The sequence below is a fragment of the Molothrus aeneus genome, chromosome Z (genome assembly GCF_037042795.1).
Source record: "Molothrus aeneus isolate 106 chromosome Z, BPBGC_Maene_1.0, whole genome shotgun sequence".
NCBI lineage: Eukaryota > Metazoa > Chordata > Aves > Passeriformes > Icteridae > Molothrus > Molothrus aeneus.
The window spans coordinates 68,666,688-68,693,845 of NC_089680.1; the positions used below are offsets into that span (position 1 = coordinate 68,666,688).

General features: G+C 43.0%; 1 protein-coding gene across 1 annotated transcript; it reads left to right on the top strand.

Moving 5' to 3' along the window:
- The first annotated feature begins 324 nt into the window (after positions 1-324).
- On the top strand, positions 325-26,970 carry ZFYVE16 (zinc finger FYVE-type containing 16). Its single transcript, XM_066569587.1, has 18 exons — positions 325-404; positions 7,238-7,346; positions 7,534-9,668; positions 12,820-12,916; positions 13,768-13,944; positions 14,750-14,898; positions 16,936-17,314; positions 17,921-18,043; positions 18,141-18,296; positions 18,870-19,094; positions 20,386-20,474; positions 22,298-22,402; positions 22,819-22,969; positions 23,156-23,236; positions 23,754-23,916; positions 24,276-24,381; positions 24,788-24,952; positions 25,215-26,970. Exons 2-18 carry the CDS (start codon positions 7,277-7,279, stop codon positions 25,374-25,376), a joined length of 4,533 nt encoding a protein of 1,510 aa, XP_066425684.1. The 5' UTR covers positions 325-404; positions 7,238-7,276; the 3' UTR covers positions 25,377-26,970.
- The last annotated feature ends 188 nt before the right edge of the window (positions 26,971-27,158 follow it).

Consider the following 27,158-nt stretch of genomic DNA (forward strand, 5'->3'; position numbering starts at 1 on the left):
GCACGGGAGGCTCCGCCCCCATAGGCCCCACCCCAGGTCCGTCCCGTCGGCGACTCCGCCCTCCTGCGCTGTCAATCAGAAGCACACCCCGCCCGTTTCGGTATGCCACACCCTCTGGCGCTGTCCGTCAGCCGTGTGGCCCCGCCCCTGCCTCGGGCTGCGCCCCATGCCGGCCGCGGCAGGAAGCGCACGCGCAGGGTGGGGATGGGCGCGGCGGCGGTGACGTCAGGCGCGGGTGTGGCCGCGCAGGCGCGCTGCGCGCAGCGGAGAGGCGAGGCCGCCGCCCGGAGCCGCCGGCGGGGCCGGGGCCGGGGCGGGCACTGAGGGGAGACGGCCCCGAGCCGGCCGGGTGAGGTCGGGGCGACGCGGCTGTGGGAGTCTGACCTCTGACTGAGGTTCCCTGGGTGGGTTATTTGCCCCCGGAGGTTTGTGGGTGTTAGTGATGTTATTGGTTACTGCTGTTCTTATATACGGTATATCGAGTATAGTATATATACAAAGAGTGCTGTGTAGAGTATATGGAGAATATATACGGTATATGAAGTAAAATAGACGAGATTATTTTATAGGTTGTATAGGATACATATGTGGTATATAGAGTAGAATGGACAATCATACACCGTACACTTAGAGAGTGTAAATAATTTTGAGTCTGTGCGTCAATACGAGCACAGAATGGTCCCTGACACCTTCTGGGGAGCACGGCCGAGGCCACAGCCGGCTGGCAGAGCCCGTGCTGTCGGTGCTCTGTGGCCGGCGAGGTGTGATGCGAACCTCGGCTGGTTAATAATGCAAACCAGAGGAGCGGGGTGGTGAGCGAGCCGTGGTTTCCGCCGAGCACCGAGGGCTCTGCCGGGCCTGGTCCTGTTCTCCAGAGCCATTTTCTGTCCCGGCTGGCAGATACAGGTGGGTTGGGTCTGCCTGGCCCGTTCCTCCCGGCGGGGCTGGCTGCTGGTACTGCTGGTACTGGGAATCAGAACCGGTCTGTTCTGCCTCCAGTGTGCTGTGCCCACGTCTGGGCTTCACAGCAGAATAAAGAAGAATCTACTGGAGGGCCCAGGGCAGGCCCCAGAGAGGATTTGGGCTGTGCAGCATCCGTGTGCTGGGCAGAGCCTGCGGCAGCTGGGCTGGGCAGGCTGCAGAAGGGAACGCTGCCAGGGATGCCATCAATGCATCCCAACATCTCCAGGGGCTGCCAGAGCACGGGCCGGGCTCTGCTCGGTGCTGCCAGTGCCAGGATGAGCAGCAGTGGCCATCAAATAAAGGGCAGCGAGGTGCAGGGCAGCAGGAGGGAGAACTTGTGTCCATGGAGGGACAGCAGAGCCCTGGAACAGCTGCCCAGGGAGGGCCTGGAGTGTCCCTGGCTGGAGACATCCCAGCCCCAGCTGCACCTTCCTGTGCCCCTGCCCAGGGCACCCTGCCTGGGCAGGGCTGGGCTGGGGAGCTCCAGAGGAACCTGCCAGACCTTTAATTCAGGGATTCTGGGTGGTGCTAGTAATGCTGTTCTCAGTTCAGGGTTTTTTGTGTGGATGAACGAACAAAAATCCTCACAAGCTGAAGGTGATGCGGGATGGAGCTGTGAGGGTGGCAATGTCCATGCTGCTGCTGGAGTTCTGTCCTTCTGAAGAGTCCATGTTTACCTAAGGAGATGGCATTCTTCAAACAAGACAATTTGTTGTGGTGTGTCCTGTAAGCTTGTCCTTATACGTCTGAAAACTTCTGCGGCTTTTTGTTCACCCCATGATTCAGCTCCTAAACTTGCTGTGGCAGCAGCCACCTCAGCTTTTGGTTTGGACAATAGGTTGTTCTGCTCAGCAAGAATAATTTTTGTTCTATTTAAATTTTTCATGCAGTGTTTGTTCAGTTGTGCTGAACTTCTCCATCAGGTTGATTGCTGATCTGTGGGCAGCTGTTCCCTTAAACTTTTTTGTCTTTAGGGCTTCAGGCCTATGTGTGGGTTTATGGTGTTAGGGAGGGGTAAAAAGCTGGAAATTAATTCCTTCAGTACCCTTGATGCCTTTTCCTTGGTCTTAGAGTTAAGAGTTAGACACGGGTAAGGGATAAAGGTTTTTATTTTATATTTAATAAGGATTTTTATGAGGTAAAAATTTGTCACGGTGGAGTATACCAAAATGCGTACATATGAGGAGATAGTGTGTACAATTTTACAGATTTTAAATTAGTATATTTAACAGAGATGTTTCAACGATAGGTTTAAATAAATAGTGTGATTTTTTTTTATTTTAAAGTATTTTTTCTTAGATAGGCCTAAGTTTACCGGATGTGTTTTAGAGGGGATGTTTGTTTCTCAAGATAGTGTAAAGTTTTCTGGCTTCTAACTGTGAGGCTTTTAGGAGTTGGGTCTTTTGGCTTAGCAGAATACCAAGATTGTATTAAGATATTAGGCCTAAAGAATTACAGGTATGTATGTTAAAGGTACTGAGAATATATAAAAGGTATATTAAGAAAAAGATAAAAATCATCATGGCATCACCCTTAGAGAGGGAGAAGGGGCACACTGTACTCCATGAGCATTTCACTGTGAATTTAGTGCTGAGTGCTCGTGTTTAAATTGGAGGTTTTGTTCTGCCTGTGCTAGCTGCTGGGGTGCTAAGGTGGAAAAAACCATTTCAGTGCTCCCACAATCCTTAGTTCAGCATCCTGCTCAGGCCAAATGTGATAATTAAACACGGTGATGGAGCTGAAGCAACGTAACCAGCGAGCAGAAAGACTGCAGTTGTGGTGATCAGAATTGTGGTGGTGGTCATCCTGTGGTCATCTCTCTGGAGGGGAGAGATGTCCCCTGTGCCCCTGCTTGTGTTCCTTTGCCTCTAAACCCCAGCTTGGGCTGTTCTGGTATGTTTGCTGTAAAATCCTCTGCAGTGGGGATATTAGCTGTAACAAACTGCACGTCTGGTGGTGCCCATACGTGTGAAAACTACAGACAGTGGTTTCAGGGGTGCTTAGATATCAAAAGGTACCTTGTCTTCAGACATTGAATTGGCTAGTTGGTAATAATTAACCTATCCATTCTGTTTTGCAAGTTATCACCCACCACTGAGAGCTGCTCGCTGCCGCCATTTACAGAGTGTGTCTGGGGAAAAAGCCCTGACAAGCCATCCTGTAAGCTGGCCACCCGGTGTCCCAGCAGCCTTGTGTGATCTTCTCCTTTAAATAAGAGCGTGTTGAGAAATCCCCAGTGGAATGCTGGTTTTGAACTCTGGAACATGTGCCTGTTACTGTCTGAAGGGATAAGTAATTCATGAAGGATTTAAAGGAAGTGTTGAAGGCTGTGAAGGGTTTTTGGACGCCCTGTCACACCTGCAGTCATCGAGATCTCAGGGTTTGCATTCCACAGTTAACAGTTTTAGTGGGGTGGAACTATTGCCTCTGGTTCTTAGGTCTGTGTGGTGCTATTCTGGAAGTGTGTCAGACCATTTGTCGGGGATCCAAGATGAGCCTGCTTAGAGGCTTATCTGGAGAAGTGACATGTCCAGTTTGCACTTTTTGGTAGTACCTTTTGTGCTTAGATGATTATTTTCCCTTTTGAGACAGACGGCTATTTTATCTTCAAGTCTCCCCCTACATAAATGTTTGATCTATCTTTATCTGAAACCATATAGTCTTTAACAGGCAGTGATTTCAATATTGCTTAAAAGTTTTTTTAAAAAATCTGTAAAATGGAGCTGGTGAGAGCCTAAAGTTGTATGTCTCCTTGCAGATTATTGCCTCAGGTAAAGTCATAAGTACAACATTTATTAAAAAAAAAAAACCTAATCTGTGAACCAGTTTAGAGAGTGCCTAGTGACTGTATTCAGAGTTCTCAAAAAGAAAATCAGAAAACAACGGTTGTGCCTGCCTAAAAAACATATGGTGGTGGTGCTCCTGGTTTCTGATAGTTAGAATGTAGTGTAATTCTTTTGTTACAAATATAAGTCTTAAAAGAATATGCTCAGAACAAATGCAGTTTGCTGAAGCATGTGGTTCCTCCAGACCCTTCACTCAGGGAAGCAAGCAGCCATTTAATAAAAATTTGTCACCAGAGCTTTTTCATGGCTTCTAATACAAAAATGTAAACACTGGGACAGGCTGCAGGCAAATCCAGGCAGCAGAAAAATAAAACTTTTAAGGCTTTTAGAATTCTTGGGTGATGCAGACACATGGAGTTGGGACAGAGAGGTGCACAAGGGACAAGGAGGTACTGCTGGTCTGCCCTGTTTTGGGGGTTTTGGTTTTGTTGTGGGTTTCAGGGTTTTTTTGCTTGTAGGTCTATTGTAGAAAGATGAAGACATATGAAAAGTTTGTGGAAAGAGTAATGAAATTAGTAATAATGCATATGCTGGTTTTTCAAGGTTAGGTTAGTTATTCAAAATACTTTACCAACTCAAATAACCATTTTATTTTTAAAATAGATTTAACTAAACAAAGCAACATTGCTGGGTTAGACTGAGGTATGATAGTTTTGTGAGCTCTCTGTAGAAGTGGGTTAATCTATATTAAATAGATGTAAATATTGGTGTGTGGTTTTAGTTCTGCGGTTCTTTTCATTGAGTTCTTCCTTTTTCTGGAGACTTTAGTGGGCCAATGCTGTACAGCATCAATGCACCTTTCTAATTAGCATTATAATCTAAAAATAGATAGTGTTGTCATCTAATAATGCCCTTATGCTTAAATCACAATTTGTTTGTGTGTCTTTCAAGAGTGCAGCACAGTGAATATTCCTTAGGCCTCTTTAAGTAAAAGACAAAGGTAGATGAAATAATTGCTTGGCCTCTCGTCTTTTTTTTTTTCCAGTGGGGAAGGTTTTTGTTATTTGTAAGCTCCTGTTGTTATTGATATCTGTGATAAGTGATGAGGTTGTATAATAAATACCTACAGAGGACACAAACCGGCATTACGCATCCTTTGATACCCGGTTTTCTTGTAACCCTTCAATATTTCTTGTTTTTGTGGTCTATCTGAGTATTGACTGCCCACAGATACGTGCTTTAGGGACGGAATCTGCACTTTGATGTCTCTCAGTGAATCACCAAAAGGATGTTAATCGTGTAAGGCTCTTAATTGAAATGACTTCCAGTCCATGTTGTTGCATCCCCCTTGGCGGGAGGTCGTGATTGTTACAGGAAGGAGCTGTGCTCAGATGGGTGAGGAGAAGGGGCACCGAGTCCTGTGCTTGCTGCTCTTCCAGCGCTCCAGACAACAGTCAGAGGCTTGTATTAGAGTGCAGCCTGAAGGCTTTGGCTGTGACTGATTAATGGCCACAGATACCCAAACAGTGATATATTCGGGTCGTTCATTTTTTGTGACATTTTTGTGATCGCTTCTTCCAAAATTTTAAAAGTTTAATATAAACTAATATTAAGTTTAAAAGTCTAATATACACTAAAATATAAAAATAGTGATACAAATTAGAGCAATAAGAATTTGGACAGTCAGAGTTAGGACAATAAAGGACAATAAAAAAACCAAAGAATTCTGAACATTTGGATGCTTTCCTCTAGGAAGCACGGCTCGGCTCGCTAACAAAGGATTAACCCTTAAAAGCAAGAGCCTGTTGCATATTCATATATCTCATGCATGATTCAAAAATTCTTTTCAAGCAGAGGGTGTTTCCTGTTTATTGCCAGCTTTCCCCCCCTCATCTTGTAAATCAGTCATCTCGGTCCCCACCAAGTCTGGTTCTTCCCAATAAGGAGGCAGTAATTCTTCTCTTGGGGATTTTGGTGTGCTGTTGCTGCTATCTCTGTGCAAAGAATTTCTTGAGCTAGTTAGAAAAAGTGTCTTACATTGTATTGTTTCTATTTTAATATTATTTTATAGCCTAAAAACTATATTTAACACACTACTGAAAAGCGTTAATACAGCATAGCTTTCTAACATTGCACATATTATATTCATTTTAATATTTGCAAAAAGACAATCATATAATAGGCATTTTTCACATTTTTGGCTTACTTATGGGCACAAAGTACTGTGTTACTGCGTATTTGTTTCACCTTCCTTAACGCTTTTGCAAGCCCCTGTTTGAACCACACGTTGCCCTGAAGTGTTCTTGTTCCACACATTCTAGTGTGGAACAATAATTGCGTCACATGTGGTGAACAGTTACACATTGACACGGGTTAAAGCTCCTGCTCTGAACCATTCAGCGAGGGGAAGCCTTAAAGCTGGGGGGAAGTAAGGCATGGACTCTAGATCTGTAGCTGCAGGGCGGCGTGCGTGGCGTGAGAGGACTGAAGTGTTTGCTTGTCTGGGCTCTAAGCTTTCGGGAGGATGGCTGGGCATTGCTAGGCGGTCAGAGCTCCAGTGGCCTTGGGGTAGGCTGTGAGGTCACCCAGTGCAGAGGCTGAATGCACTGATGAAAGCAGAAGGAAAACTGGACAGCTCTCCAACAGGTGTGGTTTACAGACGTCAGACTAAACCGATCTCAGTCCCTTCAGTTCGCTCAGAGGAGCTGTAGATATTGATTTTTGGTTGGTAGTTCCACTGTATGGGTGTTCAGCCACTGAAGAAGATGTGCAGTTGGAAGGCAATTCTGAATGACCAAAAAGGCATAAAATTGAGTGGCTTGAAAGGTTCATTAAACAAATAAACCAGGGTGTTTTGCAGTGGGGGGGTGTGATTGATAAACAAATAGCTTTCTGATGACCTGGTAAGTCTATAATAAGAGTTTCATGTTCTTGGGGTCTCAGAAGCATAGTTACTGTGTTTTGAGTAGAACAGAAATTATGAGCTCAATTACCATGGTGGATTTTTAATTATTACTATTATTTACACAGTTCAGTTGTGTTGAAAGGTAATAATGGCCTATTTTGTTTTTTGCCTGTGAGCTGTGTGGCATAAAATGTTTATGGGGTCAGACTAGAAGATCCTAATATTCCTTCTGGTTTTAAACATGCTGACATTGTAATGCCATAGCAGATGCTTTCAGATGCTTTGGTTTTTGTTTGTTTGTTTGTTTTGGTTTGTTTTTTTTTTTTTTAAATAAGGATCCTCAATTCTGCAGTTTGAAGTGAATTTGGGGATGTATTGTTTGTAATGCTGAGTACACTGAGCATATCCAGAATACTTAGAGGCTGCAGCCCTGTTTGTGCTTAGGTTTTGTTTACATGGAGAGGGAACAAAGTATTAATAAAAATAAAAAAACACCTCATATGAGCTGCTGTCTAATATGAACACTTGGGCTTTGTAAACAAAAATTGCCTTGAATAAAATGCTGTGTTTTTCTCTGTTTAAGGTTTAAGAAGGCTAAAGCTTCGCTAGAACTGAGACTAGAATGGACAGTTACTTTAAAGCTGCAGTCTGTGACTTGGACAAACTGCTTGATGAATTTGAGCAGAATACAGGTTGGTTTCTGCGTTGCCTTTTTAGTGGAAGTACATGGTCAAATGACTGTTACCATGGAGTTTGAAAGTAGCATCTGCTAAGTAAAAGCTTGTATTGATGAATAGATGGGGTTGAGAGGAGGGAGTACACTGTGGAAAGAGAGCAGTCTTATAAACTTTGCTTTTGATCTCTTCTTGCTTAAAATAGATGAATATGAGTGCTTCAGTGCACCTCAAAATCCATACGACTCAAAGCTGTCTTCAGTCCTGGATTGCTTAGAGCATGCACACCCCACAGCAGAGCTGCCAGAGGATCCTGCTGGATGTCCTGCCCCAGAGGAGAGCTCTCCCTGCGTCCCTGCAGGCACAAGGGATGTGCTCAGCTTCTCACCACCCAAAGAGAGGGGTGTGGCTGGACCTGACCTCCTGTCCACTGTGGACAGTAGTTCCCTAAATGAAGCTGAGGCTCTGAGCCTGGGAAGGTGTAGTAGCGTGCTTGTGTGTGATCTTGTCAGTGACACAGCAGATTTAATCCCCTCAGTGGCTGCTCCAGAAGGGGCTCGGGATGAGTTCCAGGGCAGCCAGGGGCCCGCTGGCTGTGGCGTGTCTTGTGTCCTCACTCCTGTTTGTGTGACTTCACCTGGCTGCAACAGGGCTGCCAGCACACAGCAGAGGGATGGGGACTCAGTGTTACAACGTTCAGGGCATCTTACAACAGAACAAATTAATAATTCAGCTTTAAAACCTGAAAGTTACGCTGCAGGAACAGTCCTGGGTCTATGTGATGATCAACACAGGACAGAACCTGTAAAGTGCAATGAAGTACTCAACCACCCCGGACAAACTGCTGCCCTGGATCCTGAATGTGTCAGTGTAACATCACAGAGCTGGAATGCACACAGTCCCAAAGATGAAAAACTGCCTTTTGAAACACAAGACGACAGGGCGTGCTCTGCAGCAAGCAAAGAAGCGTGTGGAGGAAATGCCATAGGAAAAGTAGACCCAAACAATGGGAGTAATGCTGATTCCATGCCTTCAGATCTGCCAAAGAGGCACCCCCTGCACAACAGCAATGCAACAGTACCTGGAAATTGTGTTTTACCAGGCTCTTCGTGTCAGATAGGAGCTGAAGTAGAATTGGAAAAGAAAGCCACAGAAGAGAATGTAGATAGTGAAGAACTTAATAGCAGTGAGATACCAAGCAGTGTTTCCAGTTCGTGTATGTCAGCTGAGGATGTCCAGACATCTCAGTCTTGTCTTTCCCTTCCTGTGTCCATGTGTGGTTCCTTAGTTGTATCAGAAGAAAAGGTTAATCCTCTACCTCAAAATGCAGTGGCAGAGGTTATTAGTGATACTGTAACTGTTCATGCTGGAGAGTCTAAAACTCATCTCCCTGGCAGGGAATCCTGTGAAAGTACAACCTGGCATGAGCAAGAAGATGTAGCTGAAATCAGTGAAAATATTGCAGAAGAAAGTGGAGATGGAGAGAAATACAGTACTGAGAATGTAATTGATGATAGTGATTCTCAGCAAATCAAAGCTTTTGCTTCTGCTTTTCTAGACCTTGGAGCTGAGCCATATGATGTTGGTGTAGACACTTTTTATGATGAGAGCGTGAGCTCTGTTCTGGCTGACTTTACTGTTGAGGAGAATGTTATTAAAAGTGATATTCTGATAAGTGACGCTGAGCTTGATGATTTCTTGTATGGACAAAGTCTGCAGTCCAGTATGTTGAAGTCTTCAGACAATGATGGTAACTTGGTGGAAGCTGATGCAGATGGAGGGAGTTTAACAGATCTGAACAACCTGGATTTCACAGAGGTCAGTGAAGAGCTTATGCAAGCAAAACTGGAGGAGATAACAAGCATTAATAGTAACCTTAAAGCATCTATTCCTGACAATGAAGTGGAAGCTGCAGCAGAGGTCACCATGTCTCAAAGTCAAGGCATGACTGAGAGTGGCAGTGGAGCTCTGGCTTCTGATGTTTGTATTAAAGGTGCAAGACCAAAGCAATTGCTTGACCTTTCCCAAGGAGCTGCTGGTCAGAAACAACTGAATAGAACAAATGTACTTGAAAGAGAAAACCAGGAATGTGGTTCTGTTAGCCCAGAGGCTCCCCTCTCAGACACCAGTGTAAATGTTGGTAATACTGAGCCTGGGGAAAGCAGCTCTGGGGCTGGAGGAAATCAAACATCTGAAGGTGCTGAGCCACGTAAAGCACCTGCAGCTCTGTCCTGGAAGCAGCCCCTGTGGGTCCCGGACTCAGAGGCACCCAACTGCATGAACTGCCAGGCCAAGTTCACCTTCACAAAGAGACGACACCACTGCCGAGCCTGTGGGAAGGTGAGTCACTGGGGAGGGGTCCTGTGCTGCCACAGGAAAAGGACGTTCTCATTTAGCCATAACCAAGATAGAGAAGGGAGAGAATATTGACAGAAGTGTTCTAGGCCCAAAGTACTTTATTTAACAAAGGCCAGGTTGTATTTTCCCTCCACAGGAACCTAAAGACTATTGGAAAAGACTGATGTTAATTAAGAAACATGTGGCCTTTTTTGTGAAAATTGTGACTAAAGAGAAGTACAAAGTAAGTTCTTACCTGCCATTACTGGATAGCTTGGTGTGTTTTGCATAGAGTAGGGGAGATGAGATGATGGACTAATTAATCATAATCGTATTGAATCAGCCCGTTATTGAGCTTTTAACTTAAGTATTTTTGTTCTAAAAAATTGAGGTGGTGATGATAAGAATCCAGTGGATTTACTTTATTATAACTGTGGGGCACTGCCAATGAATCTGAAGGGATTGTGTTCTTTCAGGAGCTGTAGCAGCAGTACCAATGCAAAAGGATTTATGGTCTAAATCTGTCTTCCAGTGTGTTTAGATGTATCACTTTCTAAGGAACTCATCTCAGGGGAAAAGTATGTGATTCACCAACAAAGTGAGTAATTGCAGAACTTTTTTTAAGCCTGAGGTCTTCTACAGAGAGTAAGCGATGCCAAAAACTGATACTCAGTTCAGATTCCCTTGTGATCTACTGTGGTTTGTACTAGTACATAAATGGAAATGCTAGGAGTACTAGTGACCTCACTGTTCTGTGTTGCTCTGTAAGCTCTAAGGATGACGAGACAGAGCAAAGACTGGTGTCTGCACTAGATTTCTGCATCCCCAGTGTTAAGCACCACCTGGAAAGGCACGGCAGTTTTTCTTTCCACCTCTCTTCTAGCACTGTGTATTCAAAGCACGATGCTCATTTACTCAGCCACTGTGAACTAAAATGTGGGTGTGAATTGAGGTGTCCAGGAAATGAAGAATTCCTTGTGCTGACCTGGCAGCCATGGAACTTACTGCCAGAACATCCTGGTGAGATTTTGTGATGGTTTAAAGCACAGTCCTTCAGAGTGGGTTCCATTTTGGTCATAAGTCTGACTGACTCCAGGTTCCTGTTTCACATTTGCTGTGAAGTTCTCACACCTTGTCTAGAGGTGGGGATGGGAGACCCTTCACTGCACAGTGCTGTTGACAGCTGTGAGTGTGTCAGCTGAGGGGCTCATGGCAGAACAGCAGTGTGATTAGGGAGCATCACAATGCCTGTTCATTAGGAGAGGGAGTGAAGGCAGCATGGGTTGTCTAAACCTTACAGATATGGGCGTGCTGTGCAATTACAGCTTTTGTGAATGGGCAGCTTAACTTTCTGCCTCATAAGACTTTCTGTCTTTTTAATAGCAACTTTTTTTTGTCTTAAAAAATCCCAAATCGGACACTCCTTGTGAAGCTGTAGTTTGTTGTGCTTTCAGCCATTTGGGAACTAAGTGAAAACTGTTTGGAATTCAGAGTTGTCCTCTGTGGACTGTTCTAGAAGACAGTTGTATGGATTCCCATACCTCTTTTTTTATCCCTGAAAATAGCAACACTTGTGGACTCTGGCATCTGTGGCACAGGGAAGTGTGAAGTTAGTGGTCCCTGTTTTTTCTCTGCCCTCTGCAGCCCTCACAAGGCCAAACAGCTTTGCAGTTCCATTGTCCAGGTGTTTGTCTCTTGCTGTGGTACCTTTTTTCTTCCTAGTTCAAGCAGGACCCACTTGCTTGCTCAACAGCCTGCTACTCACCTCCTTTCTCCTGTCCCTTAGTTTGCCTTCACCTTTCAGGTGCATTAGGATTTAATCCTCCTGCAATCCCCTGCAAGTGCCAGTGTCGGCAAGGGTATGAGGAGAACACTCCTTGCTAGGGATTGTGCTGCTCGGCATTTGAAGCCCTGAAGTGGATTATAACTGATTAGCAATTAATCCTCATCCATTACATTCTTAACATATGTACTGAGCATGTGTGTTTCCTATAGAGGTAGATTACCTGTGGCACTAATCCAGAAGCAGCTGGAATAGTTTCTTCTTTTAGCTTGTAGTACACTGATCAATCACTGCTTTTGCAGTGAGTTTTCCTGCTTGGAGGAGTTAATTGTAGTAACTTTCTTTTTTCCTATGCCACTCCTGTTTGGGATTTGCCTCCCCCCTTCCCCCCTGCCTTGATCCACTTTGTTTTTCTGGACTAGGAGCAATTAGGAGTAGAGAACACCTTTAGGGGGTTTCAGATGACCTTTTGTAAAAGGTCCAGAGTCTGCATATAGCTAAAAATGGTGTGACTCATTAAAAACTTGCAGATCATATTTGAAAGAACATAAGGGGAAAGTGACAAAACCTCCAGATATTTATAGCAACTCTTGCAAAACACCAGCTATTCTAAAGACATAATTCTTTGAATGGGATTGTGTAGATCCCGTTGTAGATTGTCCAGGCTAATGAGGCACACTTTTCCCCTGTTTCTGCTTTAAAATAGGGAGGATATATACCTGCTGGAATAGAAGAGCATATTCTGTTCTTCCAAAGCAGCGCTCTTTGCAAATACTTGTCTGAAGGGAGCTTGTCCCATGCAGGCAGCACTGCTTGTTCTTGCTGAGGGAGCAGGAGAGCCACTCAGCAGCCCCAGCACATGAGCCAGCCTGCCCCAGCAGCCTGCAGCAGGGAGCTATGGGCTGTGCCAGGCTGGAGAGGCAGCCCTGAGCGCCTGGCAGGCAGGTAACAGCTTCCTGAGAGCCCTGCTGCACACAGGGCTGCAGAGATGGTCCTGAAGCACCAGAGCAAGAACCAGCTCTGCGCCTCACTCCTTGGCCCTGGCACTGCTGGCTGATATAAAATACTTATGCCAGGATCACATGTAGGATTGAGAAGAATTTGGGATGGGTGGTGTGACCTGAAATCCTTTTCTTCACTCCAGAGAAGAATTTTATTATAATTTCAATTGGGTCCTCCATGTTCTGCTTTCTGCTTGGTATTTCGAGGGTTTTGTTTTTGTCGTTCTTTTTTTCCTGAGGATTTCTTTGTCAGGGGTTAAGATACAGGCTTGAATACAAGGCTGCAGATGGTTTAGAATGAAGGAAGTGTATTTTGCTATTTGCTGTGCAATGTGTCTATAATATTTAATGCAATCCTTTTCTGATTCAGGTTTTTTGTGGTAGCTGTTGCAAACGAAAATGCAAACTGCAATACATGGAGAAGGAAGCAAGAGTCTGCACTGGCTGTTATGATGATATTAATAAAGGTAAAGAGGTTTTTTTGAGTAATTGCAGTAATCATTGAACTGTCTCTTTAACCCTTATTCTTTTTGGGGAGCTTGATTACTTTAATTGGTGTAGGTTTTTCTATTTCTGAGATGGAGGGATAAAGATAATTGTTTCTTAGTTGGATTCCAGTTCTTACTGTGAACTTTGAGGATCTAGTTGGTTGTTTTTTATTAAAAAACAAAAAAATTAGCTTTTAACTCCATAGGACTAAATAGAAAGTTACAGAAGAATACAATTTGAGTCATCTGTGACAGGAATCTAGCAGAAGTTATCCTCCCTCCACAGTAGCCCTGTGTATGTTTAAAGGCCACATCCCTCCTTGTTCTCACATGTTTGCCCAACTTTAAGTTGCTTCCTGTCCTGGTGTTTTTAAAGTTACTTGCCAGGGCTGCAGTAAATGACTCATCAGATAACCTTTTCTTAACTGGAAAGCTAACCATGGATGCTTATGAAAACATCAGGAGAAACAAGTGAGGTCCTGTTGATGAGTATGTGAATAACAAGTTGAAAACGATGTCAGATTTTTAATAGGCGCCTCAGTGGATCTCAGATGTGACACGTTTGCCCCAAGGGCCAGGGGTCACAGTGGTGTAGCCACTGCAAGGAGAACAAGGGGAGGTCTCTTTATCTCATGAGAAATGAGGCAATTATGCAGGTAGAAAATGAGTCTAAATTTTCTTCCATACAACAGTTTGACTGTTTATTTTTCATAGCTAGATCACAAACTTTACATTGCCTCTGCAAAAAAACCCCCACCCACCTACAGTACTGCTCTGCAAATGAAATTTAATAAATTGTGCGATCTTAAAAACTAACCACATTATTTTAGCACAGGCATTTGAAAGGATGATGAGTCCAACTGGTCCTGTCCCCAATTCCAGTGTCTCCTCTGAGCATTCTTCTGCTGCTGTGCCTGTAGAGGGGGCCTGGATACCTGGGGGTGCTAGCTCTCCTTCACCATCTGCACTGTTGCCTACCTCAGCACTTAAACAACCTGGTCCTGAAGGTACAGATCCTTGGTGTAACACACATCTGACACTTTGAGAGTCTCTTTGGGAAGAGCTGCTTATCATGTCTGGGATTTATAGTTGGGTTTTTTTGTGTGAAACAGGAACACTCTGAATGGAAACACTTTCACTTCCCAGTCTGGGTGTCAGGCCCCAGCTGGTCCTAAATCTCCATTTATGAAAAGTGGATGTTACTTTTTTCATTGCCTTCTCTGTTTACATTGTAAATCTTTTTGTGTAGCTGTTCATTCTATAATTTTTACATCTCTTAGGAGATGTCTTTTACACCTCTTAGGAGGGAGGCTTGTGTTGGACTGCCAGTCTTAAAGTGAAAACAAAAAGTACCTGGGAGAAGGTACAAGGGAAGAGCAAAGCTTATTCTCTGTGTAAATACAAATGATTAGTGGCTAACTAGTGTCTTTGTTCAACTTTTTTTAAACATTTGACCTTCTTCAAACAAAACACATTGTTAAAATGATAAATCAACTTTTTTTAGAGTGTATTCCATCTTTAATTGTGATATGCATTTCATTCTTATGTCACTGCGGAGGGGTGATTGAGGAAGTAGCCTTCTGTAATACGAATTGATAGATTTAACTGTAGCAGGGCAGCTTCCTCTGCAGGTGAGAGGTTACATTGCCTGACTGGAGACTGGCTGATGTCACCCTGTGTTTTGTTGAATGTCTGTGAACAGACATTCTCTGTCCATGTGGTGGGGAGAAGGGGCTTCATTTCTGTCCCCCTCAGCTGTTGGAGCCGCTGTAACTCGCGATAACACAGAGTTGTTGTTCTCACCTGTCACAGGGCTGTGCCCCAGAGAGCAGAAGAGGGTTTGGTTTGCAGATGGCATTCTGCCAAACGGGGAGGTGGCAGACACAGCAAAGCTGTCCTCAGGAGCAAAGCGGTCACAGGAATCCAGCCCGGAGAACGCAGACCTGCCCGAGACACCCGCGGTAGGAGTTGGGATGGTTCAGCTGCATGAATTACCTGTTGGGAGAGCTTTGCTGGCCTGGGAATGGGGTTCTTACACACCGTAGCTTCTGAGTCACAGCCTTTGGAACCTGAGACAGTCCTTTGGGCAGCAGCTCTGAAGTCCTTGGATTGAAAAACATTGTAGTAATTTTCAATTTGAGTAAAACTGAGCAGAGTTTTCAAAGGAAAACTTTGTTTGGTTTGAGGAGTTTGTGAACTTCAGAACTGGTGTGGCTGAAAAAAATTTGCCAAAGCAATTTTTTCAGTACACAGTGTTTGATGAACCACTTTTGTGAAGGTGACCTCAGCCACAGTTCTTAAGGCTATCATTAGCAACCTGCTTATAGTACAAGTTTGTGGTTGTTTGTTTTTATTCCCAGTGGTGTGCTATATTATATTTTATATGTACTATATAACCAATCAGTTTGTATTTATATGTACACTATATAATCCATCATCAGTTTATATAAATACATCTATCTATCTATCTATCTATCTATCTATCTATCTATCTATCTATCTATATATATATATATATATATTATATAATCCATCAGTTTCCCTGCTGAATCAGACTAACCAACTTGCTTAGTGCCCCGCAATTATTAGGGCATTATAGGTTGCAACATTATAGGGTGCAACAAAATCTGTGTATTGCTTTTAGTGTGAACTAATACTGAACCAAGAGGGGGATTGGTTTTCTAATAATGAGTCATATGCATACTAGTGAAGGAACTGCAATTTAAAAAAAATGTCCACAGAAGAGGTGTAATGTTTGCTGTGGAAAGACTTAGCAATGTTCCTCAGGTGAAGCCTTTTTAAGATAAAACATAGTAAAGCACTGAAGCACTGTCTCAATTAGTAACTTAAATTCCATGATTTTCACAGCACTCAAGAATTTTTAAAATATATTGATAAAGCTAAAAAAACCAGATCATTATTATTTGTATATAGAGGATCTGAGCACTTAACAGGTGTATAGCATTTAAACCAGCTTATACACATGAAGAACTGTAGTAATCAAATAAAAAAAGAGTCAAACAAAAGATACAGCCTGTCTCTCATTTTGGAGAAAGAGTAGGATATTTGCACTTGCAGAAGATGGGCAATGTCTAAAATTAAAAGCAGCATGGATAAAGTGAGTGGAAGACAATTAGTTGATGGTTCTCCTGTGCAGCCTCAGGAGCTTGGACAAAACCAGCACAGTGCAGCTCCGAAGAAAAGGCAGCACAAAATCCTGGAAGTGCTGCTGCAGGTGTGTGAAGGGCAGAAATGCCAAGTATGAAACACCCACAAGCAGATTCAGGGAAGAAGTCTGTTATTAGCCAATTTAGCCTTGGTTTTGTCTGTGTTTTTGTGGAGTCTTCCCTTTGGAGTTGGTGGCTTTTTTTTTATTTTGTGGCAGCATATTTGTTAAATGGAGGATTTGCTGGAAGCTGATGGGACACCAGGAGAACTGCTACAGGGCAAGCTTAAAGTTGCCAGGGTTTTTCTTGCATGGACAAAGTCTTCCCTCTGGTATCGGATGCAAGGCTAAAGAAAGATCATGTACATCTCTGATTTTTTTGAGGGGTCTTGGGGGATTAGTTTTTTCCATTTTATTTTTTTATGGCAGCTGACATCCCAGTGTGCCTGTGTATGGCTGTCATACCTGTCTTGCTGGGGAAACCGTGTGGGTTGGACTCCAAACTAGAAATTAATCAGGCTGAGCAAAGCTACATTCAGCTATTAGTAGAATAGTAGAAATAGTGTAGAAATGTTTGCAGTACAGAGCTGCTGAGCCAGTTTGTGTTACCAAACAAATATATTAACTCTGCATCTTCACTCATGTAACTCCTAAACAAAAAAAAAGAGAGGAGGATCCAGGAGAGATTGGATGGCTTTCTTCTTATTAGGAGGAAATGTATTCCTAACTTTTGTGATAGATTCTTTCTCTTTTTGCTTCTAGAGTACTAGTAATGAAAGTTTAGCTGGTTATGAGACGATGTAGAATTTTTTTTGTTATTTCTTCTTTACAGGCTGCAAACCCAGAGGAAGATGACCTGGTAACTGATGTAAATCAAAAACTGAAGGAAGAAATAGATAAGACGACAAGAATGGAGGGATTGCATCCTTCTATTCCTTCAGATGGTGCACAGCAGGCCACGCCAGGCCAGAGTGAGGTGGCACCTGGTGACAGATCTGTCACTCTGGGCACTGAGGAGTGTTCCCGTGCAGCAGCAGCAGAGAAGAGCAGTCCCAGTTCAGAGGGTCGGAGCACACGGGCTGTGCCTGTCTCTGCTTCAAGCTACAGAGCACTGTGTGGGGTAGAGAGCTGGGTGCGACGAGACATCAGCCTTCTTCCTGGTGGTGATCAGCTGCCTCCACTTCTGCTGGCGCTGGGTGAAAAAGGGAAAGGTAAAAGCTGCTAACTTCTTGAGAAAATTGTTGCTATTTACTCACAGAATCCTAGGATTGCTTGGCTTTGGAAGGGACATTAAAGCTCATCCAGTGCCACCCCCTATCACCCACACCTTCCACTATCCCAGATTTGTAAATACAGACTCATCCATAAATACAGACTCAAAAACTTGTATTTTAATATAATTCTCATGTAATTTATTTGTTGCACACTGGATTGTTGGGTAATGACTGTGCACTTTTAACAAGATCAGTATGTTATGAGAACAATGGGTCACCACTTAATTGCATGATAGTGGTGGCTGTGCTCATCAGAGGTACCTGGCAGAATCAAGGTATGAATGAGGAGACAGCACACTTTCAGTCAGGGATTTCCAAAGGAAGGGCACCCTTGGTTTACACCTTTCTTTCAAGCTGCTGCTTCAGTTCTCTATGTTCCTTGAATCTTAGAGTAAGCTGTTCCCTGGTTGATCTGTAGCTCTTCAAATCTTGGGAATTACCACAGGGGTAGGAGGATGGGATGACTCTGTCATACAGTGAACTGATTCTTGGTTTGGGTCATTGGCTGGTATTTTGAACTAAATCATGTGTCACTTTATTTAGATCTTGTGGTGGAGGAACATCCATTTCACCAAAAGGTCACCTTGCTGCTTGGGGAAGGAGGTCCTAATCCATTGACTTTTATTCTAAATGCAAACTTGCTTGTCAATGTGAAGCTAATAACATGTAAGTATTGCACATTTTCTTTTCCATTAAATCAAGCCTTTTCTCTTTTTTTTCTGTCTGTAAAACAGCATTACTGTGGTATCTTATCTTTTTAAAGATTCCTCAGAAAAGTGCTGGTGCTTCTCAACAAATGGACTGCATGGTTTGGGTCAGGCAGAAATTGTCATTCTGTTGCAGCGTTTGCCAGATGAAGATGTTTTCCCTAGTGAATTATTCAAATTATTTCTTGACATCTATAAAGATGCAATGAAAGGTGTGTCATTTTAATGTCTAACTTTTTCTTGTGTAGAATATTCTTGCTGATCTTTAAAACGTAAAGTTGATAGGTAATTTTTCTTGAATTATTTGTCTAATGATTCTGTTGAAAGAGCTTGCAGTGTTAGACTAGAGTTCTAAATAACAGAAACAAATAAATTTATGCTTGTTTTATATACTTCTGTAAACATGTTTGCAGGTTTTTTTGTTGTTTTAGTTGTATTGTGGTGGAGATTCTGGGTATGAGCCCTGAGTCTGTAGTTTTTAGGACACCTGCACTTCATTTGTAGAAGTACAGTGCTCATAAATGTAAATATTTTAGGTCTGTTGATCAAAACTCATCCACTGATGTGTTTAGGACTTTAGGCACTTGTTTGGAGGAGCTTAGTTTCGTAGTCAGGTTCATTTGGTGATGAAGTACAGGGCTCATACTCTGTGGGTTTAGATAGCTGACAGGCTGCAGGAAGATGTGAGGGGAAGGGTGGGCTGGCAGGTCTGTCAGAGCTCACTGCTTAGTGCAGTTCTCTGAGTGACCCAGCTCTGTAAACACTCTCCATTCCTCTTTCTACAGGAAGGTTCATAAAAAACATGGAAAACATTACTTTTACAGAAAGCTTTCTCAGCAACAAAGAGCATGGCGGATTCCTGTTTGTTTCACCAGCTTTTCAGGAACTTGATGATCAGATTCTACCAGATTACCCTTTTCTTTGTGGCATTCTTATCCATAAGCTGGAAATACCCTGGGCAAAAGTGTTTCCAGTACGTTTGATGCTGAGATTGGGAGCAGAATATGGGGGTAAGTTTTAACAGTGCCAGTAGCTGCATAAACTGTAAAGTTCCCTTTGGAAAATACTAGTAGTTTTTAGACAAGCAAGCTATTTTAAAATAATCTTTGCAGTATTTTATATTATACTTGTATAAGCCCAACATGTGGAGCCACCTGGGAGTGTTCATTGTCCTGATAGACTTCTTTGATTTTTTTTTTTCTCTTAGCAGATGAGAAAGCTAAGAAACAAAAACTGTCAGTAAAATATAAAGATTTTTTTGGTTGTAGGAGAAGGGTTTGAAGGGATGATCACAAGTCCAGTTTGCAATTCTGATAAAATGGTTATTTTAATTAAATTAGTTTATTGGCAAAATATTACTGCTTCATTAACCAAATAAAGGTATTGATTACTTAAAAGGATAACTTATTAATACATTGGAAACATCTAGGCACGTAAAAAGGCTGTAGCCCACAACTGTAGAAGCTGCAAGTCCATAAATGTGAGAAATGGATTTGTAAGGGATTCTCCAAACCTGACTGAAAGCTCTCACAGCCTTGTTTGCACATCTGTATGCAAACTCTGAGACAAGGTGTGCTGCCTTAGGAAGGCCATGGAATAGAGATGACATTGGTGAGAGAGAGATTGAACTAGAAACAAGTTTCAAAGGATGGCCTTGCAAAAAGACCTGATATTTTGAAGATTTAGAACTGTGAAAGATGCATTGTAGCAAAACCGCATGGCGTAAAATAATAGGTGGTTGGTGTTAGAAGTATTAGCAGCACTGTGTGGCTACAGCTAATAGACTGAGAAACATTTATGAGGTGTTGTAACCAGGAAATAAGTGGGTTTCTGATAGAATGGCATTGAGTTTTACATCTCTTATGTCTCACCCTTCAATGAGACTGATATGGAATAAAATCTTTTAAAATGCCTCTCAGTTGCCCCGTCTCTGTAAAGGTGGGAATTGTCCAACACATAAACATGAACCTGTCACCTGTTCATGGACTTCTGGAGCCCACAGTGGACCTCTACCAGCCAGATCCTGTCTGTGTGGTAACAGAGGTGGCAGCTGCTTTGTTGTTGTTCTTTTTCTTACCAATCCACTTGCTGTGCTTGGCTTTTTTAGCCACTTTTGTCAGATATAACCGTGGGGGGAGAGAACCCACAGTGGCTGAGAATTAGAGAGGGGCTCTGCTTCCTTTGGCTGGTCAGATCTTGAGATTTAGAGACAGCTTACGGCTGAAAAAAAGCCTATAGAACTACTTGGAATAGCAAGTTGTAGAGTTTGTTGTTAGGTAAATGTGCCCTTTTTCTTCCTAGCCTATCCAGCTCCCATGGTAAGTGTCAGGCACCGGGAGCCGCTCTTTGGAGACATGGGACGCACATTGGACATTCTGAATCTGCCTGTTGTGAGTAGATGCTTCATTACCTGCCCTTCCTGTTGTCATCAAAATATCCTCCAAACAAATGCTGAATCTTGAGAGCAGAGCAAATGTTTTTGTCATACTTAACTTAAAACTCATGAGAGAGTTAAGAAAGCAGTTTGTTTCACCTTGTACTGTTATGCATTAGTTCTGGTAGCAAAAAAAGACTTTTAATGAGTGAGGGAGATCTTGGCATTTGCATTGATGCTGGTAGTCATCATTCAGGTGCATTTCTTTCTTCTGAGCATCATTGTGGTGCAGGGATTCTGGTCTTAAATCTGACAGTTTTACATGTGAAGAAACACTTGACAGGCAGATGCTGGGGACTAACTGCAGTTTAGTTGCTTTGTCAGACAAACTTAACCTTGCCACAGTTACTCAGCTTGACTGTCTTTTGTGAAGGGCATTTTGGCAAAACTGTAGGTCTGGAATTCATGCCATTTCCTGTGGAAGCTTTCCCTCTGTTACCCAAATGATTTGATTTCAGATTGCAGTAAGCCTGTGTTCCTGGCCAGTAACCTTCCTCTTCTGATACTTACACAGAACTTCAGCCCTTCCATCCCAGCATTCAGGGCAGGGCCATGGAAAGCAGAACAGGTCTCATTTGGGCAATCACTGCATCCTCTCCTGGGTCTGGAGACCATCATAGCTGAGATGAAACTGCAGTCTCTGCCCCTTTTTCCTTTTTGCCAGCACAGGTGTGCAGATCGCAGCTGGAGCAGGTGCCCCATCAAAGAACAGCACATTTCCTCCTCCTGTAGGAGCCTCCCACTGAAATCCACGCGCCACCACCAGCCTCACTGGTGCTGTGCAAGTGGCACTGTGTAGCTGCCCCCTGAGGCTTTGGGCAGCCTTCCTGCAGTGCTGCTGCTGGATGGGGTTTCTGTGGAGCTCCTTTCCAGGGGGATCAGAGTTACCTGGGTTCCCCTTGGTGGCTGTGTCAGCCTGAGGCAGGCAGGGGCAGTAGGTGCTCCTTGCAGGAGTTCCAGTCACTGCATGGCTGCAGAATGTTCTCTGGGTGGTGCCTTGGCACCTGTGATGCAGATGCTCTGTGAGAGATCATGCAGAGCCTGTCCCCACACAAGTGGCTGAGGCAAAGGGCACCTATGATTTACATCCCTACTGCAGGATGCTGTCCCATGGAAACCTTAGTGCCCTGAGATGTTTTGTAAATACCCTTCTTGCTGCAGCTCTGCTGATGGAGGAAGGCACTGATTGCCTGGCTCAGCTGGTGAAAAGAGCCTCTTTATACTTTTTTTCCTAGCTGAAGTAGTAAAAGCAAATGAGACCATTTCATACCTAATGTTGTTGTTCTGGAAATAAACAGAATTTTGCAGAAGTGGCTGAGGTTATAGGAGATTACTTCTGCCACAGAAAGGGATAAGAAACGTTGCACTATTCAATCTGTAAATCAAATTAGAGATGTAGGGGACAGGCTGTGAGCTTGCAAACTAACTCATCTTCCACACTTCACTTTTCTATCAGAGAAGGGAGAGTGTTGAAGTTTTTCTTTCCTTAAATCACTGGGATTCTAATGTGAATGAAGTAGCCATAGAGTAAATAACCCATTGGTTAATACAGCTAATTTGTCAGTGCTCTGAATTTATTAATACATTCACTGAGATGCCTGTCACATACACCTGGTGGGCAAAAAGGGATCCCTACATCTTCAGCCACTCTAAATACTACTGTTTTTTGGAGGTCCTGCAGATGCATTTAGAGTACCTTCATCTAAGTGATGAAGGTAAGGAAAAGGTAATAAAGCAATACTTAATTGTCTGCTAACATAAATATTTTGTCTTTTATAGGACTTTAGAAATTACCGATGTAGTTTGCATACCATAGACAACCTGTTTGTCCATGTGGAAATGGGTAGAAGCTGTATTAAAATACCTCTGAGGAAGCACCATGAGGTGAGTACCCACCCCCATCTTAGGTTTCTAATCCAAACTGCTTTAGTCTTCCATTTTTTGAATAACAGCAGTCACACCTCTACCATCAGCTCTTTGAAAAAACCCTCTTCTCAGAGCTTTATACTGACCTAAATGTGTAATGGGAAGGGCATGCAATTACCTGAGCACACACTTCCTTCTGTGATACACTGGAAGGTGGATAATGAGGAGTAGAGGTTTAGGATAGCTGTTAAATACTGAAAGATCTGCAGTCTCTTCAAAATCCTTCAGCATATTATTTTTAAACATTCCCTCTTGCAGATTTCCTGATTATGATGTTTTGCTTTAGTAATTAAAAAAAAACCAACAAACAAGCAACAACCAAAAAACCCTCTTGGTGAGATTTTTCAGTGTAATGACAAACTTTGTGTTGACAGGTGATGAGGGTGATCAGTTCCTCTAACGAACATGTAATTAGCATTGGAGCCAGTTTCAGCACCGAGGCAGACTCTCACCTGGTGTGTGTGCAGAACAAGCAGGGCCTCTGTCACACACGGGCCATCGGTGCCACGGGACAGCCCAGGAAAGGTAAGAGGTCTGGGGGAGGAAAAGCACATTTCTAGAGCAGAAATGGAAGTTCAGCGTTAGGCTGCACAGAAAATGCATCTCTGGTGTCACATTAAATTGTGTTTTAGGAGGAGTGCAAGTTTAATGTCAGTTATGACTGACTGGAGTGACACGAAATGGTGCTGACTTCCTTCTTACTTTGTCCAGTTACAGGTGCAAGTTTTGTGGTGTTTAATGGAGCCCTAAAAACATCTTCAGGATTTTTAGCTAAATCCAGTATAGTTGAAGGTAAGAATTTTGTTCTGTTCTCCTCTTAAGAGACTTTAAAAAAAAAAATAGCAGCAGTCTTGTGCAAGGTCTTTATGCCTCAGTAAGTTAAACTTTTCAGGTTTTTAAATTTTGTATGAAACCTATTGCAAAGAAATGCTGCATAAAAATACATGATAGTTCACCTACTTGTTTTAAAACATTCAAATTTAAACTCTGTTTAATCACTGCAGGTCTTTCCTTTATGGAACTATTTTCATTGACATATTGCTGAAATATATATATTGGCATATATATGCAAAAAATTTCAAAAATTAACTTAAAAGTTATCTTTTAGTTTGAGTTCTGTTGACAGAATAGGTTTTCTTCCTCTTTCATGTAACGTTCAGTGCTGTAGGTGGGGCATGCAGTACTTTTGTGCATTTATTAATTAGCTGTAGGAGATGGTTGGTCTCAGTAGAACTGAAGCCAAGATTCTTTAACAACCTGAGCTGCTTTTCCTGTGGATAGTGTGGAATTTTAACTGGTTTTCTTCTAGATGGGCTAATGGTACAAATAACACGAGAAGCTATGGAAGGCCTTCGTCAGGCATTAAGAGACAAGAAGGACTTCAGGATAACCTGTGGACAAGTGGACACAGAGGACGTGAAGGAATACGTAGATATTTGCTGGGTAGAAAATGAAGAGAAAACAAACAAAGGGTAAATGTACTGCCAAAGCCAGACATCTGAGAGAGTTCTTGCTCCCAATGTTCAAATATCTCCCTTTAGTTTCTTAAAATTAATCTGAAGTATTCTTGTGACAGAAAGTGCTTGATACCAAGGATGGTTTATAGTGTCTTAAACCTGCAAGATTAGGTTTCTATTAATGCTGTTAGTTCCCTGTTTAGGATATTTCCTTTTGTACCATCTGTATTTTCATAGTGCAAGTCCTGTTTCGTACTTTGTTGTTAAGGTGTTTAAATAGCCTTAAAGGATAGGTAAATATTAATGCTTAGAAGTTACTGTATCTAAACTATAAGTGTTGTTTAAATTGCTAATCACACTATTGTTTTCCATAGAATTTTGAGCCCAGTTGACGGAGAATCAATGGAAGGAACTCAGAGGGAAAAAGCACCACAATACAGAGACTTCGAAAGAGAGGGAAAAGTTATGAAGTGCACTGAAGTTAGTGAATTACATAGCTCTTGAGCCTTTTTTATTACTTATGGAATATTTAAGTGGTAATGTGATGGTACTAAGTGAAGCTGTTAAAATGAGCTGATTTTGTGTGTAGCCATGCTGCCAGGCAGAACGTTCTCTGCAGCTGCTTGCTGAGTTTACACACTTGTAATTTTTTGTCCTCTGAAAAAGACTCAAGTCTGTTGGCAGTGACAGCTCTGTAAATGCCTAATGAAGGCATTCCCATGGTTCCTGAGGTATTTTGGTTGTGTGGATGAATGACTCGGGTGCTTTCCCAGCAGACAAGCACCAAAGCTTGCCCTGTTTGGTGTTATGTGATCCTGAAATACTCTTTTTCCTAACCTTGGGCTGTACCAGGCTGCTGACTGGCCCTCCCTTTCTCTGATCTCAGGTTTACTATTTTGCAAAGGATCATGAACTCTCCAGTGCTGTTCCCCACCGGTTTGCAAGAGAGATTGCCATTGCCTGCAGCACTGCTCTTTGCCCTCACCTTAAAACCTTGAAAAATAACGGGATGAATAAGATAGGACTCAGAGTTTCCATCGACTCAGACATGGTAAGCTTTCAACTTTTATTGCACACACTCCATTTCCACTGAAGTACCTTCCCTTGTAAATACCTTGGATCTCTCCATGAAGGTTTAGAGTTTTGCCCTACCCAAGATCCAGGCTGAGGATGACATTTGGGGAAGATGCTGTCTTAGTCGTTAATTTCTCACTTCATGGTAGATGGAATACTCTTTTACTGTGATAAAGCATGTTTTGCATATAATGTTAATACAAGAAGTGTTAATTAATATCAGTATGTTTCCCTCCCAGGTTGAATACTTAGCAGGCTCTGGAGGACACCTTCTCCCACAGAACTACCTGAACGACTTGGACAATGCTCTGATTCCTGTGATTCACAGTGGAATGTCAGATCCTACAGCTCTGCCACTGAAAATGGAATTAGTGTTTTTCATTATAGAACACCTCTCTTGATGAGGCTGATTACATGCTTATACTGATTTGCTAGATCTGAACACCAAAGTTGTAATGCTACAAACACTAAAAATGTTAAAGTTTCTAAACCTTTTATGTTTTAATAGCTTTTCAAACTGTTTATTTTTAAACCCCTCAGATGCTCTCTGCTTCCTCTGCCACAAAAGAGTCAGTTTGTGTCATGCAGTTCCGAAAGCTGACACTTAATACAGGTGCAGAAGAGTGCAGGTTTTGCTACTGTCACACAGCTGCAGCACTTGGTAGGTGTAGTGTGACTCCAAGTCATAGGATCTTGCCTCTCACCCTCACACCAGTGTGCAACTAAAGCTGCTGGGGCTCTGTGTGATCTCTGCAAGAGCTGAGCACTGGAGCAGGGCTGGCCCAAAGCTGTTTCCTTTCCATGGGAAAGGGGTTCAGAGCCCAGAGGTGCTGAAGCTGCCTGGAGCCCCCCGTGTGCCAGGGCAGCTCTGGCAGCACAGGGGAACGCTGTGGCTGTGTAGATAAACACCTCACTGAGGTCCTTAACCTGGGGATGTGATGCTGGTGCTTCATATGCTCTCAATTAATGTTTTATAGAGTAACTGGTTTCTTTCTTGTATTTATAAGGATTTATCTAACTTAAATGGATGCTATTTTTATAAAAAGTGCTTTTTTCTTTACTCTGTTCAGAATTCCATACACAATTTGACCTTTCAAGGATTAGGAAAAAACAGATTACTCATGATGTAATCTACATGTAGCAATAAGTCAGACAACGATTCTGCAGTATTTTTTCTGCTCCTGTCTACTGCTTTTGCCACATTTTAGTAGCCACCTTTGCTTTCAGGGAGAACAGATGTATTAAGTCTGAATTTTCACAAACAGGTTGATTCTAGTGGAAGGTGTCCCTGCCCGTGGCAGGTGGGGTTGGGACTCTTTAAGGTCCCTTCCAACCCCCAAACCGTTGTGGGATTTTTAGTATACCTGAGGTTCTTGCATAGGATGTATTTTTTATACCGGGTCATGTAGATCTATTTATGTATTTGTGATGCATGTGGTTTGTACTGAGGTTCATCAAACTGCCGTTGGGGTTTGGTAGCAGCCACACAACTGCTTGTCGAGAACAGAACCAAAACTAAATAGATACAAGATCTATATTGTTTTCAGTAAAAATGCTGGTACAATTTTATAATGAGAATATTAAAACTTGGATGCCTTCTTGATGCTAATAGGGGATATTTTATGTTTTTGTATCAAAAACAATTTGTAATTTAACCTAATCTGCTCTGCTGTTACCTGTGCTTTAACACTCCAGTCCTAGAAGGGTTCAGGCCTCGAGATCTTACCCTGGATGGAGCTGAGCTGCATTTCAGCTGACTTCTCCTGAGAAGCTGCTGTTAGGGAGAAGGGCTGAACCCACGCAGAGTACGAACAAAACTGTCCTTGTTGAAAACAAGCTGCATCCAGGCCCTCGAGGGAGCCCCAGCAAGAGGCTCAGCAGTGTTTTGGGTCTGTGACAGGGCAGGGAACCTGAAGGAACAGCTGCCTCTTGGCACTTAACCTCTACTAACTCATTTTCAGTAATGATCAATAAAGTTAACTACAGTGCTTGCAACCTTCTGCCTCTTACTTGTAATGAAAGATTTGGAATGTGCGTGTCCTGTCTCTGCAGCTTTCTGGGACTCCTGATGTTGCCCCAGAAATGGGGTTCATTCCTCAGCGTGCCACAGGCCAGTGTGGCACCCTGGAGAGAGACCCCCACCGGGGCTGGGCAGGCCTGGCTGCCCCCCGGGCTGTTCCAGC

Excerpts from the sequence above, each read along its gene's own strand:
- ZFYVE16 (XM_066569587.1), top strand. The coding sequence starts at position 7,277 with ATGGACAGTTACTTTAAAGCTGCAGTCTGTGACTTGGACAAACTGCTT. Across the intron at positions 23,917-24,275 it reads GAAGAGAAAACAAACAAAGG|AATTTTGAGCCCAGTTGACG; the intron begins GTAAATGTACTG and ends TGTTTTCCATAG. Across the intron at positions 24,953-25,214 it reads TTTCCATCGACTCAGACATG|GTTGAATACTTAGCAGGCTC; the intron begins GTAAGCTTTCAA and ends TTTCCCTCCCAG.